Source organism: Acinonyx jubatus, chromosome A1 (assembly GCF_027475565.1).
Source record: "Acinonyx jubatus isolate Ajub_Pintada_27869175 chromosome A1, VMU_Ajub_asm_v1.0, whole genome shotgun sequence".
In the NCBI taxonomy this organism is placed as follows: Eukaryota; Metazoa; Chordata; class Mammalia; order Carnivora; family Felidae; genus Acinonyx; species Acinonyx jubatus.
The window spans coordinates 196,239,018-196,256,330 of NC_069380.1; the positions used below are offsets into that span (position 1 = coordinate 196,239,018).

General features: G+C 37.3%; 1 protein-coding gene across 6 annotated transcripts in view; it reads left to right on the plus strand.

Moving 5' to 3' along the window:
* The window catches only part of ARL15 (ADP ribosylation factor like GTPase 15), a 406,131-nt gene that overhangs the window by 156,750 nt on the left and 232,068 nt on the right, over nucleotides 1–17,313 (plus strand). For all 6 annotated transcript variants that reach the window (XR_008289375.1, XM_053200688.1, XM_053200699.1 and 3 more), the window contains exon 3: nucleotides 1,698–1,757. Coding sequence is in view for 5 of the 6 variants with exons in the window: in XM_053200688.1 (XP_053056663.1) it covers nucleotides 1,698–1,757 (60 nt within the window). In the remaining variant the exon portion in view is untranslated. The remainder of the gene's footprint in view (nucleotides 1–1,697; nucleotides 1,758–17,313) is intronic.

A 17,313-nucleotide genomic window follows, 5' to 3' on the forward strand; every position in this document is an offset into this window, starting at 1 on the left:
TTCAGAAGGTATGCACAGCTAGTGACTAAACCGTCAATACAGAATCGATTGATACAGAGCACTAGAAGTTATATGTTGTATGCCTATTTGTATCAGGTACTGTGATAAACATAATACATTGTATTATTTTGTAACAACTACATGACGTAGATGCTATTATTCCCATTTTAGAGATGTTGAAAGCAGTAGGTTGCCCACAGTCTGCTTACTTAAACTTAGTTCCATCAGACTCCAAAGTTACTTCTTAGCCATTACCTGATATTCACTGCTTAAGGTGGAAGACAGTATATAGAATTTGGAAGTGCTAGGACAACATATAACAAAACAGTGGTGTTAATAGGGTGAATATAAAAAGGTACATACTGACTTTCATTTTTATAGAGTAAAACAAACCCATGTAAAAGAATTGTTCTTATCTACATCATACTGTATATCTTTTTTTTTTTTTTTAACGTTTATTTACTTTTGAGACAGGGAGAGACAGAGCATGAACGGGGGAGGGGCAGAGAGAGAGGGAGACACAGAATCTGAAACAGGCTCCAGGCTCTGAGCTGTCAGCACAGAGCCCGACGCGGGGCTCGAACTCACGGACCGTGAGATCATGACCGGAGCCAAAGTCGGACACTTAACCGACTGAGCCACCCAGGCGCCCCCATACTGTATATCTTTTTACCTCTCCAGGCACCTGTCATAACTTTATAACTTCAAATGAAAAGTATTTCTAAATCTTTTGCTCTAATTTCTTGAAAAGGAATGATGATTTATCTTACAGTTGCCCATACTAATGTTTCAAACCTTAGATTAATTGGGTGGTTAGAAATTACTGAAGAGATTAACTCTTATTAGTAGGGCTTTTAATTGAAAAAGTACTTGTAAATAGCAAAACATTCAAATGAAAGAAAAAAATCTTCGGTTTAAGACCTCCTGATCTCCGGTTGTCCCAAGAATCCTCACTAGTTTCTTATGGATCCTTTTAGAAATCGTAAGTATATTTGTTGGCATATGTGCATACATATATGTTCGCGTGTATGTTGCACCTGATAAGCCTCTGTACTAAAACCTGTGAACCAGATATGTTGAATCCATCATGACTTGAATGATAATAGTTCAGTGCTCAATACATGATCAAAAATTTATCCTCTGAATATATTTTAATAGAAATCACTTACTGCATGCATCATAAAATAGTTTCCTATGCATAGACAATTACAATTGCACTTGTAAGAAAAATGTTTACATAATATTAACCATGTCTTAAAACTCTGACGTAAATACTGTGTAATTCTAATATAAGATGGTTGTAATTTAGGTACTTTCATCTGTAGAGTCGCTGAGTTCTGTATGAGAGAAAACTAAGAATTAGATGCAAAGGTCCTAGTAGATCTAATACTTTCTTTGGAGTTTCTCTGCACTTCCAAATGTCTTTATTATAATTGACAAAATTTACAAGTGACATAACATATTAAAGAATAGGGTAGTATTGTGAAGAAAAGAGTTATTTCACTATAATACACAGCTATATTTTGAAAATTTGAACAGGATAATGTGTCATCAGTTTATCTCGAATTGTGTTTCTGGCATAAATATGAGCTCTGAAAATTAGCTCTTAATCTGCCTTAAAAAGGATTTGAGCATTTTATGCATTTTTTAAAGTTAAGTTGCTAATTCCTTTTTTTGTTTTTGTTTTCTAATTTTAGGTTTCAGTATAAAAGCAGTGCCCTTCCAGAATGCCATCTTGAATGTAAAGGAACTTGGAGGTAATAACATTTAAAATCCTTTCTGTGTCTGGCTTAAGCTTGTACTAATTTGGTATTGACATGATGTAGAATTAAAACATTATTATTCTAGTAAGTGATTTATTTGTACCTTTTCCCTTGGTAATAGAGATATTTCTTTCTCTTTATATATGTTTTAAAGGTTGTCAAATAGTTCCAAGTAATAAACTTTTTTTTGTAATTTGAGAACCATACCATTCTATTTCATTTGCTCCATACTTTTCAGTTTCACTTGTTCAAAAAATTTCTTCCTGATTGAAAAGTATGAAGAAGTTTTAATGTAATAGATAAGCCATACATTATGCAGGGCGAAGAACTGTACTTTAGGGTAGTTTGTATTCATACCGCAGGTTTTATTGTATTAGATCTTTTTAGAATGTATTTGTTCTGATAATAAATCTTTGCCAATGGGTTCTTTGCTGGTCAGGCACATTTATTGGATAGGCTGTACCCCAAACTATACATCACTCAGTCTTTCATTACACTCTCTGTCTGAGATTTTTTGGTTGTGTTTTATGTCAGTCAGGGTCTTAACCCATGTAAATAGGTTAACAAAGAAATCAGTCAATTCAGTGAACCTACTAAATTCTCTAATGGCACAGGAAAATGGCGAGTGCTCTGAAGTTCAGTATCATATTGGTGAGTTTAATGACTTAGAAGAAAGTTCTCTTCCATCTCTTTAATCACTTTGTGATATTGACCTTCCTTCCCCCCACCCCTGTCACTTTTTCTGAGTTCATTCTAACTGACCTACTTTTAACTTGATGCAATTGAAACACAAACTTTATGCCATTTTAATAGTGTTAGTGCCTTCTTATTTTTATCTCCTAATGTATTAGTTGATCTTCTCAGGTGTTTTAGAGAGCTGTATCTAGGGCAAGTTTACTGCTGTCAGTCTGTTTTATAGCTACCTTTGATTTTTATAGCATTAATATTTAAATCAACCACGGTTGATAAATTCCGGTTTTCCTTTAAGGCATTTGGTTTTGTTGTTTTGACTACAAAAATTATAAAACACGAGTGTTCTTGTAATGGAGACATTTTTCTACGTAAAAATTTTTAAAAGACTGCTCTTTCAGGTTGAATATTTTGATACTACTTCGTGGTTTCTTTTTTTGTTTTTGTTTTTTTTAACATGAAATTTATTGTCAAATTGGTTTCCATACAACACCCAGTGCTCATCCCAACAGGTGCCCTCCTCAATACCCATCACCAACCCACCCCTCCCTCCCACCCCCGATATTACTTTGTGGTTTCTAGTAACCCTGCTTCTCAGTGACCATAGTATTAGAGAACATATTGGAAAAGTCTCATGGAATCAAAATGTATGGTTTGAGAATTCTTTTGGTTTTAAATGTGGTTGATACTTAGTAAGGATTTTATTACTAGGCTAGACACAGAACTTTTATTAAACCCCCTCCAGGTATAAGAAACTGCTGATTAATTGATAAGGTGTTTCTTATAGATGTTAGTTGGATGGTACAAATAGAGAATGTGTCGAGACAACTGAAGTGAACACTTGAGGGAATTTTTGTAGCCTTGATTCTGTGCCACTATAACATTGAAATTCAATACGATAAAAGAAGAATTCGAGGACCGGGGTTTGTAAGATGGGAATCTGTCTGTTCCCAAGCATGGTTTACTTTTACTGAAAAAAACTTCACCGACAATTGCAGTAATGGACATGGCAATGGAGAGGGTACCACAGAGTTTGGTGATAACATTTTAGCTCATGCCTCTTGTGTGATGACGTGAGACCTAGGTAAAAGATAGAGCTTCCGAGACTGGGACGTGAGTTCCAGGCTCATGATAATGTGGTGTTTGGCACGTGATATTCTACCCCCTTAATTTTAATAGTCCTATTTGCAGTTGAGGGGCTGTCTCAAGAAGGTGATTTTTTTCCGAGTAGAATCTAATTGTGTATCCTGCGTTGAATGCTCAGTGGCAAACTATGGAGGGAATTTGGCACGTTCAGTAAGTCCTTTATTTAACAAATATTTTTGGAGGGCCCTTTCTGTCTGGAAGAAGACTGGGCCCTAGGCTGTGTCTCACCCAAGAACGCAGGAGAAGCAGGCTAACCCCTGAGAAGAGTGTAGTTTTCCTAGGATTTACAGTATCTCTTCTGTAGTAAGAAGATCATCCCGGTATAAGGTATATATTGTGGCATTTACGGAGATTTGTGACCAACTGAAATCAGGTTGCTTGCTTGAAAATTTCTGAGTTTAGGAGGAAAGAGTGGAGTGTTTTAGGATCAATTTGTGAAGATACGAGACCTTTATAGAGGGTTTCTTAGAAGTTGGATCAGGTTGTTAATCAGGGAAAAATCTTGACATCAAGGAATAAATCCAAGAAGATAGATGGAAAGGTAGCCATACTGAGTGCCACAACATCGCTGGTGTGTGGAATGCTCAGATAGTTGTGCTCACTGTAGGGTTATTTCAAGAGGTTGGCATGGCCCGGCTCCTCTCTGCCAACTCCTTTTTTTTTTTTTTTTTTGAACCCCTTTCTGAAGGTTCCAAGGTGCTCCATCACCCGCATTCTCAACCTTCAGTTAAATTTTTTATTTCTTCAAAATAAGAAGAGGCATGAACTTGGGCTCCTTATCTATTGAGAAGAAATGGTGTGAAATGAAATAACAATGACCAGGGGAGTTAAATGAAACTCACTCTTGGGAGATCTTAAGAAGAAACTTTGTTTACATACACACAACTGATAGATGTCTGTGTATGTTCGTATATATAATTTATATGTAAAACATATATTAGAACTATACATATAGTCCTATGTTCTCATCAATTTTCTCTTTTCTGAGGGTGTTTCCTAAATCTTTCACCTAACTGAATTCTCCTTCTGAAACCAATATTGCACTGTATATTAACTAACATTTAAATTTAAAAAATCTATGTCCTCAAAAAAATTCTTAAAATTCTCATTCACATATATTTTTCTTACGTGGTCTTTTCCTACCATTCATGCAATCATTCTAGCACAATTGTATATCAAGCCTGATTCTAGGAGCTGAGAATAAGAGATACTTAAAATACATCCCCATCTTCAAGAAATTCCTGATTTGGGCTTATGGAGACATTCGTGAAAACAAATTTGACATCGAAGCTGCTTTTATTGTTCATTTTCTGTCTCTGACTCTCTTCAGTCAAACTCTTGCTCACTCAGGGTTCTGACTCCAGTGCTGTAGTCCTGCTTCCCTTCAGATCTCTTCAGGATTGGCTTCTGAATCAGTCTTCACCTCAACTTTCCAATCTACCTAGAGTCTTCCAGAAACGCATCGTCTTCATATTCTTTTATTCTTTTTAGTTCATTTATTCAACAACTATTTATTAAGTACACATAGAACCAGGCTGGGTTCTAGAGACTGGTGGTTATAGCATCAAGACAAAGCACAGTCCTTGCATAGACCAGCTGATGGACACAAGGGGAGACTCTTGTGTACTTGTCTCCTTGATTAAAGCCCAATATTCCTACTTACGGACCTGGAACTTTCTAGGTTAATCCCTTCAGTACTTGAAAGGATTTTAAATACCATCCAGGAGAGCTCTTCTGATCTCTACAAAGGACATTCTGTAGTATTGCTTAGTGGATTTGTTCTTCTTGCAAATTCTTTCATTTGGGAGGTTTTCGTTGAAACTAATCCAAATCCTTTCTTTTTTAGTTTTAATTAATTACCCTGCTTGTCTTGCGATAGATATTATTCTGGATGTTGTGCAAGATACCTAACAGGATCCTCAACAGACAGAAAGCTTCATCTTTGAACAAATATCCCTTGTTCCTAGTAGAGGAAGCCCAGCCATTCTGTATGATTCTAGGCAAGTCTGTTTTCCTGTATCTCTACTGCTGTGTCTGTAAAATGTCATAATAATAGTTCCTGCATTACATAATCGTTGTGAGGACTAAATTAGCATAGGTCAAGTACTTAGAGATCACCTGGCCATAGCTGACATTTTTGGAAGATTTACATTATAATTATACCTTTGCCCTCCCAACCCCCCTAAAAAACACCATTCATAAGCCCTTTCCCCAAGGTCTCGAGAAATCGCCCAAATTACATATTGATTGTTTTTTCTCCTTGCAGTCATGCCTCTCTCCCTCGTGGACAAGATGATCTTTTTCTTCATTTTGTCACACCTGTTTAAACTGAAAAGTCACAGGGAAGGGACCTCCTTGGAATCTTTTGGTTAACTGCCTAGCGTATTTTTTTGGCAGTGCACGTGTGTTAATATTAGATGTTTTTGTCCCATCTACCTTATCCCCTTTCTCTCTGTTTTCAGTTTCCACCTGAAAAATCTCTTCTATCTCAGTGCCTCTGAGTTGCTTCCATTCTGTTTGGCTTGTGTGTTTAAACCGCATTACTAAGGTAAATGAAGCATCCGGCATTTAGCTGAATTGGAAGCACCGGTCCCATTGCGGTGACATTACAGCTCTGGTGAGTTTTCATTTTAGAAATTTCCAGTCCTGAAATCTGCAGGTTTTTGTGCATTCAGAGATGTTTTTCACTTGATTTTGAAATTGCATTTGCAAATTGATAGGACCCAGAGAGGAAAAATTCATTTCTTAACACGTTTGGCTTGTTACCATTTATTGATAAGGATCCAGACATCCTACTATTCCTTTTGCTTTCCCTAACTGAATTCTGGAACCAAGATTGGTCTTGTCAAATGACTTGTTTTCTTCCTCTGATATTCTAATGAGTTCTGTCTGACTTGCTTCCCCACCCAGTAAACCGTTTGGCAGTCTTGTCTTCCCAGTTGACACTGGAAAAGGCGAAAGCTGAAAAGCAGTGAGCTGTCTTACATGCTTCAGTATTGGCTGCTACTTGTCAATCGGAAGGAAAGTTCATGAAGATTTTTGTTTGCACTTTATTTTTCTCCCTTTAAAGACGAGACGACTTTGCTTTTGCAGAAGGTGGTGAGGGGAGTGTGGAACAGTGCAAGTTGTGTTCGTTTACCCATTTACTTCAGCCCATGCAATAGTGATTGAATGATTTTTGAGGATTGTCAGCTAAGCCATTTTTTAAAAGGTTGCTTCTTTCAGCAGCCAAGCTGTTATATGAAACAGATGTTGACTCTGTCCTGTTTCTTTGTTTGCCTGGAGGAATACACCGCCTCCTCATAGTGAAAGGTGCTGTTTCTTTGTATCCTGCTAGTTATCTTGGTGCTGTTAATCTGTCCAGGTTATTTGCATTTCTTAATTTCACCAGGCAAACGGTACGGATTTCTTGACAGGCAACCCAGGGGGCACTGCTGCCTGCTTCTTTTAATTTTTGCTTTCTGTGCCCAGGCCATTTGATGCCTTTCACCAAAATAAAGCCTTCTTCCTTCAGAGTCTCCGATGAAACCTTCTTTCAGAAGGAACAACAGCTCTCTTTTATTCGATGTGTTCTCACAGCCCTTTGTGGATTATGATTATTACCTCCGTATCTTCACTACCACCTCCTTTTTAAGACAAATCATAGCTAAATATCTATGAATTTAATGTCATTGCCTCTACTATCCAGTAGAGGAGGAATCAAGACCATATGAACAGTATAGGTAGACCCGAAGACCTTATTTATGGCCACATTGCTTTAAGGAACGAGTGGGGTTGAAAGATGTCTTGCTGCTGTAAAAGAGAACAACTTGCCATTCAAAAACTCTTTTAGACCTCTCCAAACAAGGATTTCTCTGGAAGAGGTGACAAGAAACCATGACCCTGGCAAAGGAACGTGATAGCACAAAGTGGGGGCCCGTGGAAGGCCAGGTCCACAGCATACCTTGTGATTGTGCTATAAGCTAAATTCTAGTCAGCTGCACTCAAGTAAGTCTGCATCTTCCATATCTGTTGTAGAATTACAAGGAAGAAATGTGATTCAGCCTTAAGACACTCTGTCCCTCTATGCATTTTAGCTTCCTGTTGTTGTTTTCTTATCTGCAACATGTAAGTTTTAATAAATCATCACTACTTATTTCCCAAGGGATTGGGCTGGAAAAGAAAAGTTCAGTTGCCTAAAGCCCCTGGAGGGATGCTTTAAGATAGACAGTGGTATTTCCACTAACTCTGTTTTTATAGTGGCGGTTCCAGTGTCATATGTAATAGCGAATGATCGAAACTTCTTGATATAGTATTGTTTCCTTATCTAGGAAAAGAACCAGGCCTTTCTGGAATGGGGACAACCGGTTAACTCCTGGCTCTCTGAGCTGTGTACTTTCTCACTGAGGCTTAGGCTCTACTAGGGGAAATGATATTGGTATAAAGCCAAGTGACTTGGATGCAAGTTGAAAGGCCACAGCTATCTGAATTGGTTGAACAGGATCCCAGGGTGGTGGTGTTCAAGCGTTTTTTACACTTGCTAAGGGAAAACTGAGCCAAACAGTCAGCAGAGCCAAATAAATGAATCTGGGGGCCCAGAAGTCCGTTACTGGCTGATGTAGACCTGACCTTAATTTTTGTTTTCTTCTGGAGAAGTGCCCTAGGAAAATTTTTTTTTTTTTTAATTTGTCTTCCTGGTCATAGTTTAGGATAGTACTTAACAATCTACTCTTCTAAGACTAGATAGATACACAGATAGATATACATACAGTGCTCAAGAAACTAGTTTCCTGGCCTTTTGACCCCCCCTGAGAATAGGGACCTCACATGCTGCTAAGGTTGCCTGCCTCACCATTGATTCCTATTCAGGGGCAGTCAGGTCATTTTATATCTTCCAACTCTACCAAACTTCCTCACAGAACATTTGTGTTGGGTTCTTAGCTTCTTAACCCTCACGAGGGAAAAGATATTTCTGTTTCTCCCAGGGGTTGCCATAATAGCAACTAATTTTCATTGTGTATTTGGTTTCAGTGTGATATTGCAGCGACAGCACTGGAAGTCAAGAGACTAGTATTTTTCTCTATCCAAACAAGCCATGGGACACTGGGCAAGGCTCTTGACTTTTCCAAGGCTGCTTTCTTTTCTAGCAGCTGAGGGTGCTGATAACCATTCTCCTTTGGATATAACTAGTTTATTTTTTATCCTGAAACCCATAGTTATCTACTTCACTTTGGCCCCTAGGGACCATAGAGCCCACCTTTAACAACTATGCATGGTTATCGTACTTTATTTTTTTCTAAGTTGATTTAACCCTAACTTCCTCTATTTTTTCTTTCTTTGTTTTTTTTTGTTTTTTTTGTTTGTTTGTTTTGTTTTGGTATTGTAGACATTTCAAAAAATCTGTGTGTGTTATGTGAGACAGGTATATATGTTCATGAGATAACAACTCATACTAACTTCAAGTTCCTGTGACTTAAAGTCACTGTGCTGTTTACTTCAAGAAGCATTACAGTCTAGTGTGGGAAATACTATAACAAGATTGAGTGCAAGATGCAGTTAGGATCTTATAGAAAGGACAAGGGAGACGTCACAGAGGGAAAGACAAGTCATAGAAGTGGCAGTGGGTTTGGTCTAATCTTTCAACCATAAACCAAGTCCACTGTCAACTCCTTGACTTACATCTCATCTGTTTTCTTCCTAGACTTCTACTCTGTGATGTCCTTGTCCTTTCTGCATGATCAGAATTGCGTCTTGTACTCAATCCTGTTACATTCGTTAGCATACCAGACTATAACGTTATGAAGAATTGAAAAACACACCATAATCTTAAGAGTTTATTATGTTGTGATATAAAACATACCTGCAGTTCCAAGATGGAGAGAAAATTGTTGGTCATGCCCCAAGATACTAGAGTAAGGCTAGACCCTTAAGAAGCAAAATGTTGCTTTGTTGTTGAATTCATTTCAGTGAATACTTAATAAATACTAATTATATGCAATCACTTAGAGATCTCATCCCTGCACCTGCACACACAGGAGCCCCTGAGCCCATTTCTTCAGATAGTTTAAGTTTTCTCTTACTTATTTTGAGAGAGAGAGAGAACACAAGGGAGAGAGAGAGAGTCCCAGGCAGGCTCCACGCTGCCAGCACAGAGCCAGACGCGGGGCCCCATCTCACCACTGGGAGATCATGACCTGAGCTGAAATCAAGAGTCAGACCTTTAACCAGCTGAGCTACCCAGGCAGCCCTCTTCAGATATTTTGATGGGAGAGTAATATTGGCCATAATGTTTATGTAATTTCTTAGAAAAGATTAAACAACTTTACTAGATTTCTACAATTATCAAGTTGACAGTTGTTCAAGAGGTAGTATGTTTGTAGCTATTCATTACTTAGCAGACTAAGTTGGTTCTCTGACCTATCCCTTAGAACTGAACAAAATTGAACTGGTTAGATTTGTTTTGAGGCATTGTAAATGTGTTGCTTTTTAATTCCTTAAGGTCCAAAGCATTGTCAAGAAGCTCTATTGAAGATGCTTGATCATTTTAATCTTGAAATTCACTGATATTTTATGGCATCATTGTGAGAAGCAATGTAAAGAATTGATTGCATAAAGTTAACTTTAATTACAGGTATGTGGAGTACTTATGATTGAACATTGAAGGTTGATTTTTTTATATACTCCCTCCTTTGCCATAATTTTATAAAATTTCAAAAAATCAGAAAATGATTATAAGTTAAATCTGTAACAAAGATTTAATCCACAGTGAAGAAAGGAAAGCATGCCAAAGACTGAGGCATGGGCAAGGAAAACATGACATAGAAGGGGAATTCATCAGGATTAATAATCAGAGAGCTTATTGGAGTTATTAATTGGGGCTTTACATTTGGACCTATGCCCTTATTTTTCTTCTCTCCTGTGTTAAGTTGTGGATAGCAGCTGTGTTTACCCACAAACTAAATCTTGGAAGTGGGTGCTAGACTCAGCGAGGCAAGACAGTGCCCTAATAATGTACTAACTGCCAGGTGGGTTGCAAAGCCCACACACACAGGAGAGAAGCCACTTGTCTGTCCCTATTAATCACTGAAAGTAGGCAATGGTAAACAAAACAGCTGGCAAACGTAGATTCTTAAAAGATAAGCATATAATCACGGCACACAACAATATGAGGAAAATCGGCACCATCAAAGAAAACTTACCCCATCAAAAGAAGAAAAAGTATCGAGGGACCTAGAGGTAATAGAGTGATCAGAAGAAGACATTCAGAGAGATAAGGTTTTGTATTATGAAAAGGAATCTAACACAGGGACGCCTGGGTGGCTCAGTCGGTAGAGCATCCGACTCATTCTCGATCTCAGGGTCATGAGTTCAAGCCCCACATTGGGTGTGGAGCCTACTTAAAAAAAAAAAAAAAATCTAACACAGAACTTGGGAAATGAATTTGACTTTAAAATTTAAAATGAAAATGTCAGTTGACACAACTCAGATGTAAATTTAAAAAAACTAAGGATTGAGTTAGGGAATTTCCTCAGAATGCCCTGCAAAAGGATGACTTTGGAAATATGAGAGAAAATTGAGAAGACTGAAGGAACAGTTATAGAGTTCTAACATCCCTCTAAGAGTTCTAAAAAGAGAGTAAAGACAAATTACAGAGAATAAAATAATCAAAGTAGAAAAACCTCAAATGTGAAAAAAGACTTACTCAAATTTAATGAGTCTTCTGAGGCCAAGAAAAGACTTCTATCTAGACATATTATAAAGAAAAAATCATTAATTGTAATCACAGGAACGCACAAGGAAGTGAATTCTGATTTTAACATAGGAGATGTCAGGTAGAATCATAAAGTATATTTTCTTTAGATTACACATTGTAATTAAAAGAAAAAAAAGTTCATGTTTATTTATTCTTGGGAGAGAAAGAGCACAAGCGGGGGCGAGGCAGAGAGAGGGAAACAGAATGTGAAGCAGACTCCAGGCTGTCAGCACAGAGCCCGCTGGTGGGGCTCAAACCCATGAACTGTGTGATCATGACCTGAGCCGAAGTTGGGCGCTCAACCGACTGAGCCACCCAGGTACCTCATTAAAAGAAATTTTGAAATTTAAATATAGTTCTTTAAAAATTAAGGGTTGGGAATGTAAGCTGGTACAGCCACTCTGGAAAACAGTATGGAAGTTCCTCAAAAAACTAAAAATAGAACTACCCTATGACCCAGCAATTGCACTACTAGGTATTTATCCAAGAGATACAGGTGTGCTTTTTTGAAGGGACACAGACACCCCCATGTTTATAGCAGCACTATCAACAATAGCCAAAGTATGGAAACAGCCCAAATGTCCATTGATGGACGAATGGATAAAGAAGATGCAGTGTACATATATACAACGGAGTATTACTCGGCAATCAAAAAGAATGAAATCTTGCCATTTGCAGCTATGTGGATGGAACTGGAGGGTATTATGCTGAGTGAAATTAGTCCGTCAGAGAGAGACAAATATCAGATGGCTTCACTCATATGAGGACTTTACGAGGCAAAACAGATGAACATAAGGGACGGGAAGCAAAAAGAGTACAAAAACAGGGAGGGAGACAAAACATAAGAGACTCTTAAATATAGAGAACAAACTGAGGGCTGCTGGAGGGGTTGTGGGAGGGGGGATGGGCTAAATGGGTAAGGGGCACTAACGAATCTACTCCTGAAATCATTGTTGCATTATATGGTAACTAATTTGGATGTAAATTTAAAATAAATAAAATGAAAAAAATATATATATATATATATATCTCAAGTAGAAAAAAAAATTAAGGGTAAACATGAAAACAGTAAAAGTAGGATGATGTCTACATAAATACAATTTTTTAAAAATCTGAAAAGTTATTCAGCTAATGTAAACAATTCTAGAATGGAGTGAGTTCACTGGGATCAAGTAGAATTTTTGTTTTTTCTTGTGAACTTTGTTCATGAGAATTTAAGAAATACAATTTAAGAAAATACACCATAAAGACAGAAAGCTAAGGATATTTGATAAATTCAGCAACATGCAAAAATGGAAAAAGAACAAAACAGTCATGATAAACAGAAAACATGTATACGTTGATAACTACGAAAATGAATAAATTAAGTTCCCCTTTTATATAGGTGGCATAAAAAACAATGAATGTAACATATTCAGCTATATGTGGTTATGAGACACTTCTGCAACAGCGACAAATGCAGCAAGGTAAAAATAAAGGGATAGAAGAGATAGCCTTAAAAAAGACCATTGAAAAGACAGTGCTGGGAGCATTATTAACATCAAATGAAACAAGGTGCGCCTGGGTGGCTCAGTCAGTTAAGCGTCCAACTTTGGCTCAAGTCATGATCTGTGCTGACAACTCAGAGCCTGGAGCCTGCTTCAGATTCTGTGCCCCTGTCTCTCTCTGCTCCCCCCCTCCCACTTTCTCTCCTTCCCTTCCTCCCTCTCTCTTGCTCTCTCTCCCCGCTCCTCTCAAAAATAAATATTAAAAAAAAATTTTTTTTAATCAGGTGAAATGCAATTCACAGCAAAGAACATTAAGTTGATTTATGTTGAGATTTTCATGTTGATCTACTAGGATAACTGAGTACCCCTGATTCGTTACATAATTCTGAATCTTATAAAACGAAAACTAAGAAAAATGTAAGAAAAAGCCAACCGATCCACAATCTGAACTTAATCTAATTGATAATTACTGAATGTCACAATTTAAGTAGAAAACACATGTTCTTGGGGTGCCTGGGTGGCTCCGTTAGTTAAGGGTCCCACTCTTGATTAAGGCTCAGGTCGTGATCTCATGGTTTCTGGGATCGAGTCCTGTGTCAGTAAGTGTGGAGCCTGCTGGGGATTCTTTCTCCGCTTTCTTTGCCCCTCCCCCTGCTCAAGCATTCTTTTAAAATAAACATTAAAAAAAACAACACACGTTCTTTTAAAACATGCATAAAATTTACACACAACTATGTATGTTTTCTGACTAAAATCCAGTAAAATTAGAAATTAGTAGCAAATAGGCAAAAATAAGAACACATGAAATGGGATTTAAAAGTGTCCTAACCTAAAGAGCCCAAATGTCCATCGCCTGATGAATGGATAAAGAAGATTTGGTGTGTGTATATACAACAAATTACCACTCAGTGATCAGAAAGAATGAAATTTTACCATTTGCAACAATGTGGATGGAACTAGAGTGTATTATGCTCAGTGAAATTAAGTCAGAGACCAATATCTTAAGATTTCACTCAGGTGGAATTTAAGAAACACAGCAGATGAATGTAGGAGAAGGGAAGGAAAAATAAAACCAGGGAGGCAACCATAAGAGACTCTTAAATACAGAGAATAAACTGAGGTTTGCTAGAGAGGAGGAGAGTGGGGGAGGGGTTAAATGGGTGATGGGCATTAAGGAGGGCACTTCCTGGCATGTGCACTGGGTGTTATATGTAACTGGTGAATCACTGAGTTCTCCTGAAACCAAAACGATAGGTTAACCTAATTTGAATGTAAATAAGTAAATTCTTAAAAGGAAAAAGGTGCCCTAACCTTATACCATCTATAAAAATCAAAATGGATCCTAGACCTAAATATAAAACCTGAAACTATTAAACTTCTAGAAGAAAACTTGAGACAATTTTTGTGACCTTAGGTTAGACAAAGATTTCTTAGATAAGACACCAAAAATCTGCATAGAAAGAAAATTGGTAAGTTGGATTTCATAGTACTTCTGCTTTTTGAAAGACATTGCTAGAGAATGAAAAGGCCATCTATTGACTAGCTAAACCTTATTTGGAGATCTGATAAAAAAAAAAAAAACAACAAGAAAAGAAACATTTCAAAAATGGGCAAAAACTCTGAACATCTCCTTTATCCAAGAAGATACAAAGAAGGTAAATAAGGTCATGTAAAAGGGTCCCCACTTTATTAGCCATTCACTTTATTAGCCATTAGGGAAATTAAAACCACCACACACATATTAAAACGTCTAAAATTTAAAGGCCTGAATATATCAAGTGTTCTGGAAAGAGTGGAGAAGAACTAGAATTTTCATCTAATGCTGGTAGAAATGTACAATGGTACAACCACTTTGAAAAACAGTTTGGTTTGCATTTATGTTAAGAGACTGCCAGCCTTAGAATCAAGCCATTCCACTCTAGGAGAAATGAAAACTATGTTTACACAAAATCCCGTGTGTAAGTGCTCATAGCAACTTTATATTAAAAACTGTCACAACCCACATGTCATCAGTTGGTGAATGGATAAACACATGTGGCGTATCTATATAAGGAAATAGTATCTGGCAGGAAAAAAAAGAATGACCTATGGGTACGTGCCATAACATGGATGAATCTCTAATTCTGCTGAGCAAAAGAAGCTAGACAAAACAATGTGTAAGGTGGTATTCCCATACTGGGATAAATTTTTATTCCATTTATAGAAAGTACTAGAAAATGCAAACTGATACTTTAACAAAGTAACAGTACTTCAGGGATTCCCTAAGGGAGAGGGACGGGGCCTGTGGAGGGCGAGGGGGGAGTGGAGGGATATAAGGGTTGTGAGAGGGGTGCCTGGGTGGTTCAGTCAGTTAAGCGTCTGACTCTTGGTTTTGGCTCAGGTCATGAGCTCACGGTTATGAGATCAATCCCCCATCAGGCTTGGAATGGAGAGTGGAGCCCGCTTGGGATTCTCTTTCTCTCTCCTTCTATCTCTGCCCCTCCCACCCGCACTTGCACGGGTGTGCGTTCTCTCTCTCTCAAAATAAACTTAAAAAAAAAAAAAAGGGTCATGAGAAAACTTTGGAGGTGATGGATACAATTATTATCTTGATTAGGGTGATGGTTTCACAGATGCACATGTATCAAAACCACATTGTATATTTTAAAACGTGTAGTTTATTATATGTCAATTATACCACCATAAAACTGTTGATAATATTCTACACATACAGAAATTAAGAGAGATTCTTTTCTATCATCTCTGGTTAAAAGCATTGAAAGTATGTATTGTGGAGAATTTATGGCCCTTTTCTTGGGTTGCTTTCCAGTGAAGAGTTATTTTAAACAGGCTAAGTTAATATCCATGGTTTAAAAAAAGAGAACTGTGACTGGGGAAAGACTTCACAAAAATATCAATTTCTGGACGATCATATGTAGCAGAATTGTTAAGGTTAAATATGTAAGCAGTTAAAACTAAGATTAAGATGTTATCAAATCTGTCAATTTAATGTGTAGATTTTAAAAATCTCAGTGCTAATAAAATAAGACAGATTGATCTGTCTGCACAGCGGCATCAATTAATCAAAGAAATTCATATGACAGATTCATTATACAAAGAGTGAGAGATTTCTCGGAGTAAACCAGTTGTGGTTCATTCCACAGGGATACTCAAAACCGTAGTGCTACAGTATTCTTTTTCCAACCTTAGCAGTTATATTTATGAAAAATTTTCCTGTTGGTGATTACACAATGGGCAGGATGCAGGTCTCACACAAAGTTGGAGGTTGAAGGGGAGAAAAAAAGCAGTAACACTCAAATGAACCAATGTATTAAAAAGCATCTGATTCCAGACCACATTGGAATAATTTGTGTTTTAAGAACACGATTTGTACGTGTGGGTAAAATATCCTCTTTCATTCAGGAACCTACAGCTTTAAATTATCTGCTTGAGCTGATCCTGTGCTATCCAGATTGTATCTCAGGTTAAAGTTTTCCAAGCAGACCTTACTTTGGCATAAAAAGTAAGATATTTTTATTTGCATTTTTCCTTCATTTTTGTGAGTGTCCGCAAGATGGCTGGTTGAGAGTGGTAATGGGTATGTTTGTTGGTTACATTCTATACGTAACACGCTAAGAGGGTAGAACATAACCTATTTGCTCTCTGTCCTTTGCCATTAGTGATCCCAACAAGTTCTTTTGGGGTCTGCTGTGTTCTTTAAGGTGATGGTGCATTTTAAATTTGGGGTGTATAAGTAGAAAACCTCTTTCCCCTTTCTAGTTTTTTTCTTCCAAAGTCCTTTAAATAGATTTAGATGTCAATGAATTTTCCCTCTTACTCATTAGATTAAATCTCAGTAAGTAGGGACGGATTAATATAAGCTGCTAAATTGAAAATGCAGAGGCTTGGTTGTCGAGTGTGGGGATTTATAGTACATAATAGATTAATACATAAGCATGTTGGTATTTTTCCAATGTGGGCTGTCTTTGATGCTGTTACTCTTTTATATATGGTTGTCTAATTTTTTTTTTTTTTTTTTTTTTTACAAATATTTATCTAGTTGTAGAGCATTAGGTCTCCTTGAGCAGATGAAAACCTGTTTAAATGGTAGTGTGGAAAGATCCAAAATGATCATGCCTTGAAGTTAGAATCTGGAAAATAGCCAAAGGTTTTAGATGTATCCCTGAACAGACTTAAAGTTTTCTAGTTATTCTAGATTCTACGTGTGTGCGTAAAAATTCCTGAGATTCAAGCTGGAAGCATTTAATTCTGTAGTCTTCTTAATTCTGGGTGAGAATGAGGGCAGGCAGCAGTGGCTGAAATTTTAGAATGAAAATGTGGACCGCTCTCCATTCTCCAAAACTGGTAAACATAAAACCATTTTCTTAAGGTTCCATCCAGTTTGTTTTCTCTGAGTTTGTTATGTGTGTTACTGTCATGAATTTTAAACCTTTGCTACAGATTTCGGTGAGGACTCAAAGAAAAATCAATTATGCTGGGGGATTTTTGACAGAGG